Genomic DNA, 15,347 nt, shown 5'->3' with positions numbered 1-15,347 from the left:
TTTTTCTCTTCTATTCTATTTGATGAATCAAATATTGTCTTTCTTGGAGGAGCCCTGCAGCGCCAATGTTTTGTAATTGTTATGTAATCTAACTGCTGCTGTATCTCCCCTCCCCTCTCTCAGTGGTGTGATGTCAGTGCTCTGCTCCTCACTGCATGAACACCACCTCTGTACTATGCAGCGTCATAACAGGACCTGTCTTTCTATTGGTGCTTCGGACCTTGTGTCCCCTTTCCACTAGCTGAAAGCCACGCCCCTATTGGAGGCCCTGTGTGAGTTGGAGAGAGAGAGAGAGAGGGACTGCATGTGTGGACTCTGGTCTATTGAGGTAGTGGTGGTTACATGCTACAACTATGGATCAGAGCTTGGTAAGAATTAACTTTGAATTGACTTCCTTGTTAAATATTTCCACTACACAGTTTGTATTCAGTAAGTAGTATAACTGTCATGTATTATAAGTAATTCATAATAAATTATTGCTTTTTATATTCTTAATGTCCAAGCTGAACATGGTATTTGTGTTACAGGTGATCCCGGTGGTGGCAGCTGTTTCTGTGGTGGTTGTGTCTGCACTGTACTTCCTGCTACGAGGCGCTACAGGAGAGAAGAAGAAGAAGCTGCCCGTCACTTTGCAGGATTCTACTGTCAAATATCCCCTGCCGCTCATACACAAAAAGGTACACAGCATAAGGACACACACTTGACAAAGCCTTTTGTTTTGCAGTCACATTAACATTTTAATCTGTTAACAAACATCATATTCAACCAATATGTTACAATGCTGCAAAAGTAACAATGCTACACATTGGGCTGGACTAAAGGAGATCTGACATCATCTGTTGTCATGTTTGTGTTTTTACCCTGTACTGAAATGATGAAAAGTTTAACAGTTCAACCCTATTCGTTTTACTGTTATTGTGGACAAATAAAGCAACAGGAACCATTTAGCATTGGACACATTAACCACTGAAGCCCATATATTATATCCTCTTTCTCTGAATGTCCTCTTGTCTTATCTGGCGTTTACAGCAGGTTCAGGAGAGGTGAACTGAACTGGATTTCATTGAATGTTTGATGACATTTTGTAGAAAGTGTGTGTGGAAACAGGTTCAAAACTTAAAGCTAAAAATGCACCCTACAGTCAACACTCTGAGTTGTCAGTTACCTGTCCTGCAGCTCAGCATATTACAGCAAACAAAGGGGGTGAGCATGGCATGCTGCAGGCCTCTTAATTGCTCATGTGTGGCCTGACAAGTTAAAGTCAGGAGGAGGCTTAAAGGGGCAGTGAGATCTGCAACACATTTCGATTGATTAATTCAAACTCAAGCGTCTCTCAACAGAAACATAGTCTCTGCTGATACACATGATCCAAAGAACACAGTCATTCATTAAATGTTTGCATAGTGTTGTTTAAACTGCTTGAATAAAACCAACTCAATTAATTACAAATGTTCCTTTAATCTAGTTTCTAACACCCTGCAGGGCTGCACTGTATGGAGAGTCTCACTCCAGCTTGAAACTTCATCAAGTTAGAGTATGTTGATGTTTTTTTTTATCACAGAAGATAATTAATCCATTCTAAAAGAAAATGTCTTGTTTATGTTCAGGAAATCAGCCATGACACAAAGAAATTTCGGTTTGGACTTCCATCTGCAAATTGTATCCTCGGACTACCAGTAGGTAATGAAACATCTTCAATCTCTATTCTTTTCTTCCACAATAAAATATGTTCAATCTAGAAAGACTTTTCTCTAGTGTTTTAAGGTGTTTAAAAGTATATGGGTGTGACGCACTCATTTACAAACTTATGCATGAGCAGCAGTTTTTTTGTGACTTTGTACCGCTGATGAATCACCAGCCGCTCAGGCCTTGTGTTGACCTGACTTAACCCTATCCATGATGTTTAGGATGTTGTAAAGCAATAAATGGGAATGAGAGATGAGATTACTCGCTATACTATTTGTTAAAAAATCCATTCATTCATCTACAACTAAGAAACGGAGCAATTACAATTCCTCTTCTCCAGATATAGCAGATGCTGGTTTGTCAGAGAGTCATTCCCAAACTTCCCCTTCAGTAGTAATTCAAGCTCCTCCACTTAAGTGGTGAAAGATCTACAGCTTGTTATCTATCATAGTTTAGTTTAGTTTAGTTTAGTTTATTTTAGTTTAAAAATTTTTGAAAGAAGAGTCAAACAGAAAATTATAACAAATAAAAAATAAAACACATGTGCAGGTGAGGTAGAAACACATGAGGGCTTATCTCAAAACCTCACCTTAAGAGATTAAACAGTTAAAATAAAATACAGTAAAAATAACAAAGTATGAATATTTTCTTTCACAAATAAAAATTTCCCAATTGAAAGTTACATATAAACATTGAAAACATACAAATAGAGCAAAGCAGGACATGTAGACAATATAACAAAATCAGGACAATTCACTATTCACTAAAAGTCTTTCTGACATCAACGCATTTCTGAGTCTCAATTTGTATGTTGAAAAAAACAAAAAATCATTAAGTAAATAAAGATGTGTGTTCCATAATTTGACTCCACAGTATCTTATTGTTCATGCTTACACACTTTATTTTTTCATTCTCTTATTTCCTTGAATCAACCCCGCGACCTCTTTTCTCCCCTGTCCTCTGCACCAGGTCAGCATGTGTACCTGTCAGCCAAGGTGAACGGCAGTCTGGTGGTCAGAGCCTACACCCCAGTGTCCTGTGATGATGACCAGGGTTATGTAGACCTTGTGGTCAAGGTAATTCACAATACTGACCAGAAGCACAAAAAACACATCAAATTAATGTATATTAAATACTGTAATTAAAAAAACCCATCTGATCACAAGTAATTAGCATCAAAAACACATGAAAACAAATAATCTCCATCCTTTCAAAGCACATAAATTAAAACATTTGAATGTGTCAGTAATAGATTACACTTTTTTACGGAGCCCCTGAAGTCCCTGAAAGTAAAAAAAAGAAGTCTTGTTACCACAAGTGACTATGTTTAGCACACAAGACTTTTTTTCTTTTTCACTTTTTGGAACTTCAGGGGCTCCATACTTTTTCTTTCTTTTTTAATACACATAAACATTAATCATAATAAACATGAAAAAACAGCACATAAATACATATTGGTTATTTTGTATGTTTACGTTGCTGTAGGCTGTAGATCGGTATTAACTATTCAGGGAGAGTTTATAAAAAGTGCTAATAAGTCTTTCACTTAAACTTCACAGGTTAGATGTCAGTCACTACAAATACTCCTTCATGGTATTGTACTTCTTTATAAAAATGTAATGAATTTCTTTCTTTCCAAAAGGCCATCACATCTGTCTGGACAAATGTTAATAATCATTCATAACACACATGTGAGCCAGACACTTTGCAATGTCTTGTGACTAACTTGATTGAGTAGATTCAAGTGCATGACATTCAAAGATAAATACTAGAGTTTAAAATCCACCTACAGAGTATTTAACAGCAGACAGTCAAATGCAGACACCAGCCGGTGAACATCTTGGAGCATTTAGTATCTAAAGAGCCAGATCATTTTCCCCAGAGTTGTACTGATGAAAACCAGGAAGCATGACTCTAATTGAAATTCAATGATGCTCTGTTTCTTCACTATATGCCAACACATTGGCTTATGACATGTTATATTATGATAATAAGTCAGTGTCCCTTATTTCCTTACTGGGAAAAAGGTGGTGCAGTTGAGGCAATAACAATCAAATAAGAGAGAAAATGGTTTTATCTCCTCCAGGTGTACTACAAGAACAGCCACCCCTCCTACCCAGAGGGAGGAAAGATGTCTCAGTACCTGGACAACATGGCTATAGGGGAAACTATTAACTTCAGAGGACCCAATGGACTGCTGGTGTATAAGGGGAATAGTATGTTGTTTGTGTCTGAACCAATAAGAAAGACGTTTGCCAGCAGATGTCACTGTGGTACAAAATAAGCTGAGTTGTGTTAGCTTCAATAACTCTGACTGACATTCACTCTCTCTTCATCAGGCCAGTTTTCCATCCGACCAGACAAGAAGTCAGAGCCAAACGCTCGGAAATTCAAGCACCTCGGGATGATTGCTGGTGGAACAGGTTCTGTTATCTTTTAAATCACTCAAATGTACATTTGTGCATATTCAGGGGAACATCACAGAAGCTCAGCAGGCTGAAATCTCAGCAGAAGTAAAACTCTTATGAGGGAGAATAGAGGTCATTCTTTAAGTCAACCCATAAATCTTGATACCTTACACCACACAGTACCTGCTGTATAACTAGACTGTGTAAAATAATACAATTGTTTGACTATATGACTTAGGATATCATGTAAATGGCACCCATAGTTGTCATGTGAGAATATTATTTTAATTTTAATAATCCACTCAAGACAAGAACCATCCTCTGAGACCACCCTCACTGTCTTTTTCCATCACAGGTATCACTCCTATGCTGCAGTTAATCCGCAGCATCACAGCAGACCCCACTGACAACACCAAGTGCTCCCTCATATTTGCCAACCAGGTTTGTTCTTTGTGGCATAATGCCGTGGGGAAATCTTATTGTTGCGGTGTATGATTGTACATTAATAAAATTCTCAAAAGAAATCAAATCCATTGTCCCTACTCCCTCTCAGACTGAGAAGGATATCCTGCTGAGGGAGGAGCTGGAGGAGGTGCAGAAGAACCATCCTGACAGAGTTCAAATCTGGTTCACGCTGGACAAACCTCCGCAGGGTAAGGAGGACATTTCTTCAATTTACAAAAGATTTCAAAAAAATTAATGCCCCTGTGAGGAGAATTTAACTGGTTATGATACAGACTCAAATGAAGACCTATGTCTCTAAAGTAATAGCACTAAGATTAACTATTTATATATTGTATGGTTTAATGCCTGCAACTGCAGCTACAATGACAGCACACTGAAGGAACTGTTTCTTTGGTTTTTTAAATATCACACAGTAAATATTCACAGTGGGTGAAACATTTTATTGATAAAAGTGAACAGGATGAGATTTAAAGTCAGAAAACTCCTACACATGAACAAGACACCGTCTGTAAAGAAAGTCCGGAGACCTTTGAGCTTTGACTCATCAGATTACCAAAAAAACAAAACTGTAAATATGAGCTAAGTTTGCTCTCTAGCTGCTGGATGTCTTTAATTTGAGAAAGCTCATTGCTCGCTGACTGCTTAGCCAATTGTTGTTTTTGTCAAACTGCAGTTCTGCCCACTATAGGCATTAAATACCAGCGGATTAATCTAGCTTTAAGAGATCACTGGACCTTTCAGGACCAAGAGTGTAAAACATGAACAGTTAACACATCACAGCAGACTGTAGCAATAGCATTATTCATGTCAAAGCTGAAAGTCAAAGAGAGGAGAGGCTGCTAATTAAACAGAATGAAATGAATGCTGATGCCTCTTTATGACACACAAGAGCAAAAGAGACCAACAAAGACAAGATGGATCTTTCTTTATAGATATTGTACATGTCTGTCACATCTATAAAGAGTGGGAATTTAAAATGTAGAATTTAAAAGCTTGATGCAGAAGCAGCCTGGGGCGGCTGAGGCTCAGTTGGTAGAGTCGGTCGTCTCTCAAACAGAAGACTGGGGGTTCGATCCCCAGCTCCTGCAGCAACATGCTAGATTTGTCCTGGGGCAAGACACTTAACACAAAGTGGCTCCCGCTGCCTTGTCTGCAACTTTTTTTCTTCATATAATACTACTTAAGTATATTCAAAACAAGATAAATGGACCAACTTGAGCTTGTATTTTGCTTTTCTAGTCTTCTGACTACTCAAAGTGCTTTTACACCACATGTCACACCTACACATTCACACACTGATGGTAGAGACTGCTTTGTAAAGAGTCCATCAGTATTAACTCATCCATTCATACACAATCATACGCCACCGACAAAGCAGTGGAAGCAATTCAGGGTTGGGTGTCTTGCCAAAGGATGCATCGGACATGTTGCTGTAGGAGCTGGGGATCAAACCCTCGACCTTCCAAATGAGAGACAACCGACCCTATCCACTGACCCACAGCCACTGCAAAGTGATAAATCATCCTGCTTTGTCTACAGGGGGCGCCAAAATCGACACAACACAAAAACCCTCACAGGAGCTTAAACTACAAACATATAAACCAAATAACACGATACCAGTATGATATGTGGCCTCAAGTCTCAAAGACAAAATGACGTTATCATTATTTAGGGTTAGGAAATCCCGGGTCACTATTGCACATCCAGGCTATTATTATCATAGAGAGAAAACTTCAAACTGCAATTGATTTCTGTCCTTGAAATGACATTTACATGTGTCATCAGTGCTGATTAAAATCATTTTGGAATAGAAATAGAACAAAACACTACAAAGTATAAATGTGATCATGCTTACTTCTCATCAAGTGGGATTATAGAGGACATTGTGTAGAGAATATTGTCAGTGTTATTAGTGCAGTATGACTAAATGGAGCTGAATAAATCAGATTAAAAGCCCGGCCCTTTGGCTCCCTGCTGAATATTCAGAGAGTGAAACCAAACAAAGACTCCTCAGCTGAAGGAGAATCCCTGCAGGACGAGGAGCGAGATACTTCCAACAAGGTGTTACAGTAGCTTAGCAAAACACTCATGTCTCCCTTTGCATAATCCTTAAAGCGAGAGGAAATTAATGAGCATAATATTGTTACATAATCTCTGTTGTGAAGGCCTTGGACGCTGCTCATATTCCTTCTTGTATATCATTAGTTTCACACAGAATAGAAACATCGTTATTCAGTAGGGGAGGTGTTCCTGCTGTTCGTAAAAAGTGTCATTACGTGTTGAAAAGAAAAATGATGGATGAAAGCTCAAGTTAAATAAAGTTTTTCATGATTTGTTTAATTGACTTAATTTCATATTTAATTATTTCTTTAAATGTTTCACCTCTTAGCCTCAAGATTAAAAGATCCTGTTTCACCATCAGGCATCCTACTGCTGGAATAAAGATGTTTTTTAAATGGTATAAACAGGGTGTTTTTTTATATTTCACAGTTGAAGTTGACGTGAAAAGAGGAATGGCACTTATAACTCTCACATGGTCGCAGTTTATCCTTGTCAACAGAAGCAGTTGGGTAAATCCTGCCCATTGTGCTGTCACAGGAGCAGGATGGGAGTCCTGTCATATTCAGATGTTAATATGCCAAACAACTGTTTTTCTTTAAAGGATGATGGTTATATTGTGAACAGCTTTAAACATCAAGCTGCACATTTTTAGGAATCCATTCCTCCAAAGTTAAAGGCTGATCTTTTCTCCTCTCTCTCTCTTGTTTTGTCTTTTAGATTGGAACTATAGTTCAGGGTTTGTGACCTATGACATGATCAAGGACCACCTCCCCGCTCCGTCCAGCGATGTCCTTGTTGTCCTGTGTGGTCCACCGCCGATGATCCAGTATGCCTGTCTGCCAAATCTGGACAAGCTGGGGCACAAAACAGAAAACATTTTTGCATACTAGAGTTCTGATGGTTTATGACCTGTACTATTTAGATCTGTAAACAATAAATGTGAACACTGTTGATAGTCTTACCTGTAAGCCTTTTCTTTTTCATCTCTGTGACAACACAAGTACAATAAAGAATTTTGCATCCTGTATAAAATTGGCAGACCAAAACATTTTTTTTTAAATGACAGGGACTAATTTTGATTTTAACATTGAGAAAGCTATATCATCATAATTCTATGTGATTACCTTTTATACAAGACAGAACTTTTCAAATGAATCTCACTTTTCAGCCAAATAAGTTCTTGTTAAGGCTGATCATATGGCATGATGTTTAATACACTTTCTATACTAAGGCCTAGTAGTCCTACTGGTCATCACTGGACTATAGGTCTTGAACTTCACTTGTAAAATTCAAACATTCCCTGACACTCAAGACGTAGGCCTTCAAAAAAAAAAAAAAAAAACTGGAACAAACATTAGCAATCAATTTGGAACACATGCCTCTTGTTTTATTTTGTGGTTTGTTTGTTTTTGCTTCAATATGCTGCTGAACAACATGGCAACAAATACTGTGGGCCATTATTTATATTTTATATAGCTTATATACAGAAGAGGATTAGGGCCACTAAAAAGTAAAACAAAACAAAAAAGAATTCTGAGACTAAAGTCAGTATAAAAAAAAAATCAGAACCAACATTTTTTTTGTTCAGTGGCCCTAATCCTCTTCCGTAGTTATCCGACCTTCCTACCAGCAATCTATAGTAGCTAATAAACTCATTATTATCAGGAAGTCTACCATATACATGTCTTTAAAACACGTTAGTAGAGCCTGCATTTATCTCCATCATTAACTGCAGCATTTAATTACAGAGTCAAAAGATCCAGGACTGATGATGAGTAGCCTACAAAGTTCAGACCTCTTTGTTTGAGCGTCACACCACAACGAACTGCAAATCTGGCAGCTAACATTCCCCACATTTCATGAAGGCATCACAGGATAATGGGCGTGTTTTTTTTTCACCAACATGTCGGCATAGGAGTTTCTGTCAAACTTTACAGTGATTATTAAAACATTCAGACGTGTAGAGGTTAGCAGTGTGATGAATATGGTGTCTGAGCGCAGCCTGCATCTGTGTGTACCCTTTGTGAGTGGATCGTTTTGTAAATTAATTGTATTCGTGGTATTTATCAGCACGAACTTCCCGGTTTCTGTCTGTGAAGGAATCAACTCAGGGAGATGTATGATCTGGGGTCCAGGGCTGAACCCCGACACAGTGTTACCAGTCCGACACTTCTTTGTTCAGGCGGTGGATTCAAAGGGAGACAACCTGACACTGTCTCCAGGTGAGCTGAACACAAGCTCACTTTGTCATTTCAGTGTCATTAGGGGCAATATGTGGCATCAAGGAAACGACAGAGCGGCTGTTAGCAAGCTAAGGGTGCATCATGTTAACACATTTGACTTTGTAGTCTTTATTATGTGACGCTATGTTCTAAAAGAGTAAGTCACTATCTTCTTGAGTGTTTTGTTCGTGTCGACGACTTGTGACTATAAAACACATTCAGTTTAATAACCACAGGGTAGCCTAATTCATGTCTCACTTCCTGCAACAAAAGGTCTCTGGTCAACTACCGTAAAGCTGGTGCATGTATTAGGACTTATTTTATTACATTTGCATATTATATATATAATTTCTTATTTATATATTTAGTTATTTATTTATTATATTTAATATATATATATATATATTTATATATATATATATTTCTTTTTTTTCTTATTTATTTATTATATTTCTTATATATATATATTTTTTTTTTTTCTTATTTATTTATTATATTTAATATATATATATATTTTTTTCTAATTTATTTCTTATATTTCATATATATATATATATATATATATATATATATATATATTCTTATTTATGTATTTATTTCTTATATATATATATATATATATATATATATTTTTTTTTTTTTTTTTTTTTTTTTTTTCTTATTTATTCATTTATTTTCTTATTTATTTCTTATATTTTTTTTTTTTCTTATTAATTAATTAATTAATTTTGTTATTTATTTCTTATATATATATATATATATATATGTGTTTTCTTATTTTTACAGTCTATGATTAGGACCCGGCGCATGCAAGATTAAATCAATTTATACAAGGCACTGAAATGTTCTTTACATGGCTGTTTAGGTAAAGATACATTCAAGGTGAAGATAAGTCCACTGGACAAGAAGGAGCACATCCGGATCCACGTCCCTCCACCTCTGGACAGAGGAGACGGCTCCTTCCTGCTCAGGTACCGGCTCTATGGCACTGTGCTCAAAGGCCTTCAGATTGAAGTCCTACACCAAGATGCTGCTGTCGCCAAGTCACCTTATACCCTCCAAGGTTTGTGTCCAGACATGCATTTGTAAACACCAGACATTGGTTCCTATTGACCTGTGATACTTATTTGGAAAGATTTCCCTGTTAATGCCCTTTAGCAGGTTTATAACAGCAAGACAGGAGGGTGGGGACTTCCCAACATGCACACATACAATAAAGAGCCCTGTCATTAAAAGGCCTGGTCCACAGAGCTCACACACAGATACACAACTAGTCCCACTCAAATTCACACCTACTGACAATTTAGAGTCACCACTTAACCTAACGAGCACGTCTTTGGACTGTGGAAGGAAGACGGAGCACCCGGAGAGAACCCACACATGCACAGGGAGAACATGCTAACTCGACTAAGAAAGGCAATGTCCAGTAGGGAATCAGAACAGGAGCCTTCTTCTTCTGTGGTGACAGCGCGTACAAGTGGACAACTGTGCATACATATTCATAAACAGTATATCAAAAATAACTTAAGAATCATTGTTTATTGCCAAGTACATTTACACATGAACAGGAAATAACGCAGAACTAGCAACAACTGCAATAATACAGTATAAGAAGATATTACAATATAGAAAATAGAATTTATAAATGTAAAATATAAAAAATTAAAATAAAAAACATAAAATGTACAAAAAGTGCAATGTAGGAGCTGTGTAGTGGACTATGAAAAACAAATCTTAGTGTATGTAACTACTCACAGAGTGCATGGAAGGAAAATACATTTTTAAAGTCCAGTGGGCGTTAATGTAACACATAAAGAACAGTTTCAGCATTCACATTACTTTGATGTTTATCAAAATTAACTTGATTGCTTCAGACCAGTGTTATGGACCAGTGAGGAAGCAGTAACATTTGATACAGGATCTATGCAAGAAATGTAATCTTGCTTTGACTGTCGTCTGCCTCCCTCCTTTAACCCTGAGTATTATCTGTACCGCTCAGGTCCGATCTATCATGAGTACTGTGACTGTCCAAAGTCTGATGCCCCTGTATGGCAGAGCATCATGCAGTGTCCTGCTGAGGAGCCTCAGATCCTAGCAGACTTCAAGTCGTTTCCAACGATCGACCTGCAGCGTCTCAGACAGGAAGTCCCTCAGAGATTCAGCAACAGAGGAGGTCTCATCCACTACGCCATCATCAACAACCAGCTGCACCGCCGCACTCTGGGAAAATACACCGACTTCAAGATGTTCTCTGATGAAATGCTGCTCTCTCTAATGAGAAAGGTGAGGTCTTTTTTTATTCATTATCTTGTTACAACTGCAAACAGACTGCAAAGGCGTCATGTGATGTCAGTCTGTTTTGATGCTTACTTTACTTTATTTCCCACTTCTGACACACTTGTTACCTTGTGCAATAATAATGTTATATTAATGTTATCGTAACAAATTACAAAACCACTTTGTGCAATAACATGTTACACTTTATGTCTGTCTGTGTTACACTGAATATTCTGACTCCATTTTTGTCAAAACTGCAGCTCTCAACTGATCTTTTTTTTAAATCTATTTTTAAAATTCTATATTGTGATATCTATTTTTTTTGTACATTCTTAATTTTTCTTTTTTTCTTTAAATTGTACTGTGTTCACTTTTTGTTTGCAATCTTTGCTCTTTGCTGCTGTAACAATGTACATTTCCCCGTTGTGGGATGAATAAAGGATTATCTTATCTTATTTGAAGGTGAGGTTGCCGGATGTGGAGTTTTACATCAATGTCGGTGACTGGCCATTAGAGACGAAGAGGACGGATGCTGTTCCCATCCTGTCGTGGTGCGGCTCTACAGAAACACGCGACGTTGTCCTCCCGACCTACGAGGTGACACACTCCACGCTGGAGTCCATGAGAGGTGTCACCATTGACCTGCTGTCTGTCCAGGGGAACACAGGTAACACTCAGAGGCACACGCACACACACACACGCACACACACACACGCACTAGTGACACTGAAGCTGTGTTTCATTTACTAAAGAGTAGGGACATTGTGTTATATGTAAATCAAAACAGAATGCTGTGATTTGCATAACATTGAACCCCTATACATATTAAACATATGGGTTCAATGTTTTGCAATCTTTAGACTCTGTTCTAATTTACATTTCACACAACATCCAAACCTTTCAGGAAATAGGTCTGTAATGGAGGAAGTCAGCCGTCATCTTCACATCATAGTCACTGGGACTGACAAATTCCAAAACTGAAAAAAATAACTGTTTTTTAATCTCTAGTCTGAGATGAAAAAGAAGATACAGTATAAGATATATTGATGGCTTCCTAAATCGTGAAGAATATTACGTCAATAATAAATCAGTCAAACCTGAGGAAGCTAGAGGCCAAACACGTTGTTTGCTCACAATAACAAAGTCATTTTTAATGAGCCACAGATAATTGATTTCTTTTTCATTGTATGTTCCTGAGACTGAGCGGCACCTGGACTTAGGTTGGCTGTGCACAGGGTTTCCCTGTTGGTCATGAAGAATATTATTTGTTGTCAAAATAGGGCTGCAGCACTTTTTCAGTGATTATTTTAAGGCTTTTAATAACATGGACTGCAACTTTTAAAGAACAGACTGACAAGTGATGGATTTAGCTTTTTACGTTATTACAACAACAACAACAACAACAACAACAACAACAACAACAAAAACAAAAAAAAATGAGGCCACCTTGAGACTAATTCAAAAAAGTTTGACAGAATCAGGGAGAGTTGCTTAAAATATCAACACTTGGGTTCAAACTAAAATGATACAAATGGCCGTTAATGTTTACATTTCAATGAACACCTGTGATCCTGATGTTTGTATGAGAATGGTCTGTAGTTGTTTTCTTATTTAAGGGCGGGCACTGTGGCAGGTAACCCGAGAGTGAGGGGGATTTAAGCTCTTCCAGGGCCATAACATAAACCTATGTACCATTAAAGGTTCACATGTATATACGACTGTAATATTTCTCCTTATCTTTTGTAAAGTGGCAATTCATTCCTGAGATCCTCAGATTAGTTCAGTGACAGGATTCAGTTGTTTTCTGAGTTTTTAAATATAGCTGCAAAACTGAATAAAATATTCAAATGTATAAAAACATTTGTAAACAAACGTGTTTGAATGTTAATGTTTTTTTGGGGGGGGTGGTTGACATTTTCATCACTTTAACCTTCCAGGTCCTCCGTGGATAAACAAAACAGATCAAGCCTTTTTCCGTGGTCGGGACAGTCGAGAGGAGCGTCTTCACCTGGCCTCTCTGTCCAAGAAGAACCCTGAGCTGCTGGACGCCGGCATCACTGGATGGTTCTTCTTCAGGGACAGGGAGAAGCATGTAGGCAAAGCCCCGCTTGTTGGATTCTTTGACTTCTTCAAGGTGAGTGAACAAGATAAATACATGAACATTTCATCATAATTCAGGTTATGTGTGTAACTGTGATGTGAATCCTTAATTACAGTCACATGTAGCCTTAGCTTAAGAAAACTAATGAAACACAAAATGATGAAGACCTAGTTAATGATACATTTCTCCCTCCTCTAGTACAAGTATCAGGTGAATGTGGACGGAACAGTGGCAGCGTACCGCTTCCCTTACCTGATGCTGGGTAACAGTGTGGTTCTGAAGCAGGATTCTCAGTATTATGAATATTTCTACACACACCTAAAAGCAGGAAGTCACTACGTTCCTGTGAAGAGAAACTTGTCAGACCTTTTGGAAAAAATCCAGTGGGCCAAAGAGAACGATGCTGAAGCACAAAAGATCGCCCGAGCCGGTCAGGCGGCAGCGAGAGAGCTGCTGCAGCCGGGCAGACTGTACTGTTACTACTACAGAGTGCTGCACATGTACTCGGAGCGGCAGGCGGGACAGCCTACACGCCATGTGGACATGGAGCTGGTGCCTCAGCCAGACGACCCCACTGCTGTGTGCACGTGTGAGCGTCAGAGCCACAAAGAAGAAACCAACAAGAAGGAGGAACTATGATGGAATCTGCCTTCATTCTTTAGTCATTGTTTTTTTTTTTCTGTGAAACTTTCCTGTCCATCAACAGTGTTGTCAACAAACGTGTTGATGTCCCTTTTTGTCTTTTATACTGTGTGTTTTTGTACTTGAGTAAAGCTCTAGTTAGTAATGCAAGAAACAAAATGTGTTTTTACTGTAATGTTAATGTGCCTTCATATTGGATGCCTGGATATGTGTAAGTGGTTTTATAGTAAAATAAATAGATCTTATCTTTAGCACTTCATAAGGCTTTACTTAAGATGGAATTTGAATGCATCGAGAAGGGATTTGTTTTTTTGTTAGTTACCTGATGAGCACAGCTCTGCTTCTTTGTCGTCTACTGTTAACGCCTTTTGCTTTGATTATGGAGAGGTCATTGTGCTCATAGGGTCAAACTGAGTCTTACCCCCTAATAGTAAAATACTCTGAATCGTCTGTTGTGCGTTAAGTCTGTTAAATCTGTTTTCAAACACTGCAAAAACTCAAATCTAAGCAAGCGTGTTTGTCTAGTTTTTAATTAATATTCTAAGCCACATTCCTCCAACAAGTCCAGATAAACGTCTTCTTTCAAGGATATGAAACTCAAGTAATAAAGCCTGCATACCAATGAGTCAAAATATCTGCCAAGGGTGCTAGTAAATTCTACCTGAGTGTCTTGAAAATCAGTTGTTCTATCTAAGTTATAGTTAGAACATCTTACTTAGTTTTTCAAACCTGTATTACAGAAGATAGTGACTTAACATACATACACATACGTCGTCATCAAACAAAAACCATTGTCATTACCATCATCATCATCAATAATATGGAGACCATCATCATTAAGTTAGTAGGTATTCATGAAAGAGCTGGGTCTTTAGCTTTTTCTTAAAAGTGCAGAGGGACTCTGCAGATCGAATGGAGTTTGGAAGTTCATTCCACCACCGGGGGGCGACAGAGGAGAAGAGTCTAGTCAGAGACTTAGGACCCTGTTGTGCAGGTTGGATCAGACACCTTTCATTGGCAGAGCGTAGTGGGCGGGAGGGAGTGTAGACCTGGATGGGCTTTAAGTTTAATTTGAAAACAAAACATAGGTTTGAGATACACTGCCCTGATCACTCACTGCCTTCACTGTCGTACAATAACAATATGTTTTATTAGTATTTTCTTCTCATTATGAGTCTTAGTATCTTGTATTAATCTGTTGCTGTACTCTTAAGCATGATTCTCTGGTCTCTGCAGGTCCACCTGTAACTGTTTCTGTTGTGTGTTTGGATGTGTTTTGCGGGTACATAAGTGACAGTACACACAGATGGTACACACACAGACAGACAGACACAGACAGGCGCATAAACCAGAAACAACAGGCATGATCTTTGAAATCTATTTTTTGTACAGAGGCTCAAAACATTTTGTCTATTCTGTTCTCCAAGGATGTGATAGAGGTGGGGAAAAACACATTTATGTAAAAATGGAGATTCTTATCTTCTG

General features: G+C 38.1%; 2 protein-coding genes across 2 annotated transcripts; both read left to right on the top strand.

Annotated features, from left to right (window-relative positions):
* The first annotated feature begins 223 nt into the window (after positions 1 to 223).
* On the top strand, positions 224 to 7,578 carry cyb5r2 (cytochrome b5 reductase 2). The gene is made up of 9 exons (XM_020645495.2): positions 224 to 368; positions 528 to 677; positions 1,608 to 1,680; positions 2,656 to 2,762; positions 3,773 to 3,902; positions 4,026 to 4,109; positions 4,450 to 4,535; positions 4,648 to 4,747; positions 7,338 to 7,578. The coding sequence occupies exons 1-9, from the start codon at positions 354 to 356 to the stop codon at positions 7,508 to 7,510; spliced, it is 918 nt and encodes a 305-aa protein (XP_020501151.1). The 5' UTR covers positions 224 to 353; the 3' UTR covers positions 7,511 to 7,578.
* A 921-nt stretch (positions 7,579 to 8,499) lies between these two features.
* poglut3 (protein O-glucosyltransferase 3) lies at positions 8,500 to 14,374 on the top strand. The gene is made up of 6 exons (XM_065956503.1): positions 8,500 to 8,842; positions 9,708 to 9,905; positions 10,842 to 11,130; positions 11,587 to 11,786; positions 13,057 to 13,253; positions 13,419 to 14,374. The coding sequence occupies exons 1-6, from the start codon at positions 8,599 to 8,601 to the stop codon at positions 13,857 to 13,859; spliced, it is 1,569 nt and encodes a 522-aa protein (XP_065812575.1). The 5' UTR covers positions 8,500 to 8,598; the 3' UTR covers positions 13,860 to 14,374.
* The last annotated feature ends 973 nt before the right edge of the window (positions 14,375 to 15,347 follow it).

Source organism: Labrus bergylta, chromosome 7 (assembly GCF_963930695.1).
Source record: "Labrus bergylta chromosome 7, fLabBer1.1, whole genome shotgun sequence".
NCBI classification, from domain to species: Eukaryota; Metazoa; Chordata; class Actinopteri; order Labriformes; family Labridae; genus Labrus; species Labrus bergylta.
The sequence above is the reverse complement of the archived record's forward strand: the minus strand, read 5'-3'. Positions and strand labels throughout refer to the sequence as shown.

Coding starts and splice junctions, on each gene's coding strand:
- poglut3 (XM_065956503.1), top strand. CDS start 8,599: ATGAATATGGTGTCTGAGCGCAGCCTGCATCTGTGTGTACCCTTTGTG. Junction 9,906..10,841: donor GTCACCTTATACCCTCCAAG/GTTTGTGTCCAG, acceptor TGTACCGCTCAG/GTCCGATCTATCATGAGTAC. Junction 11,787..13,056: donor GTCTGTCCAGGGGAACACAG/GTAACACTCAGA, acceptor TTAACCTTCCAG/GTCCTCCGTGGATAAACAAA.
- cyb5r2 (XM_020645495.2), top strand. Junction 678..1,607: donor TGCCGCTCATACACAAAAAG/GTACACAGCATA, acceptor GTTTATGTTCAG/GAAATCAGCCATGACACAAA. Junction 4,110..4,449: donor GATGATTGCTGGTGGAACAG/GTTCTGTTATCT, acceptor TTTCCATCACAG/GTATCACTCCTATGCTGCAG.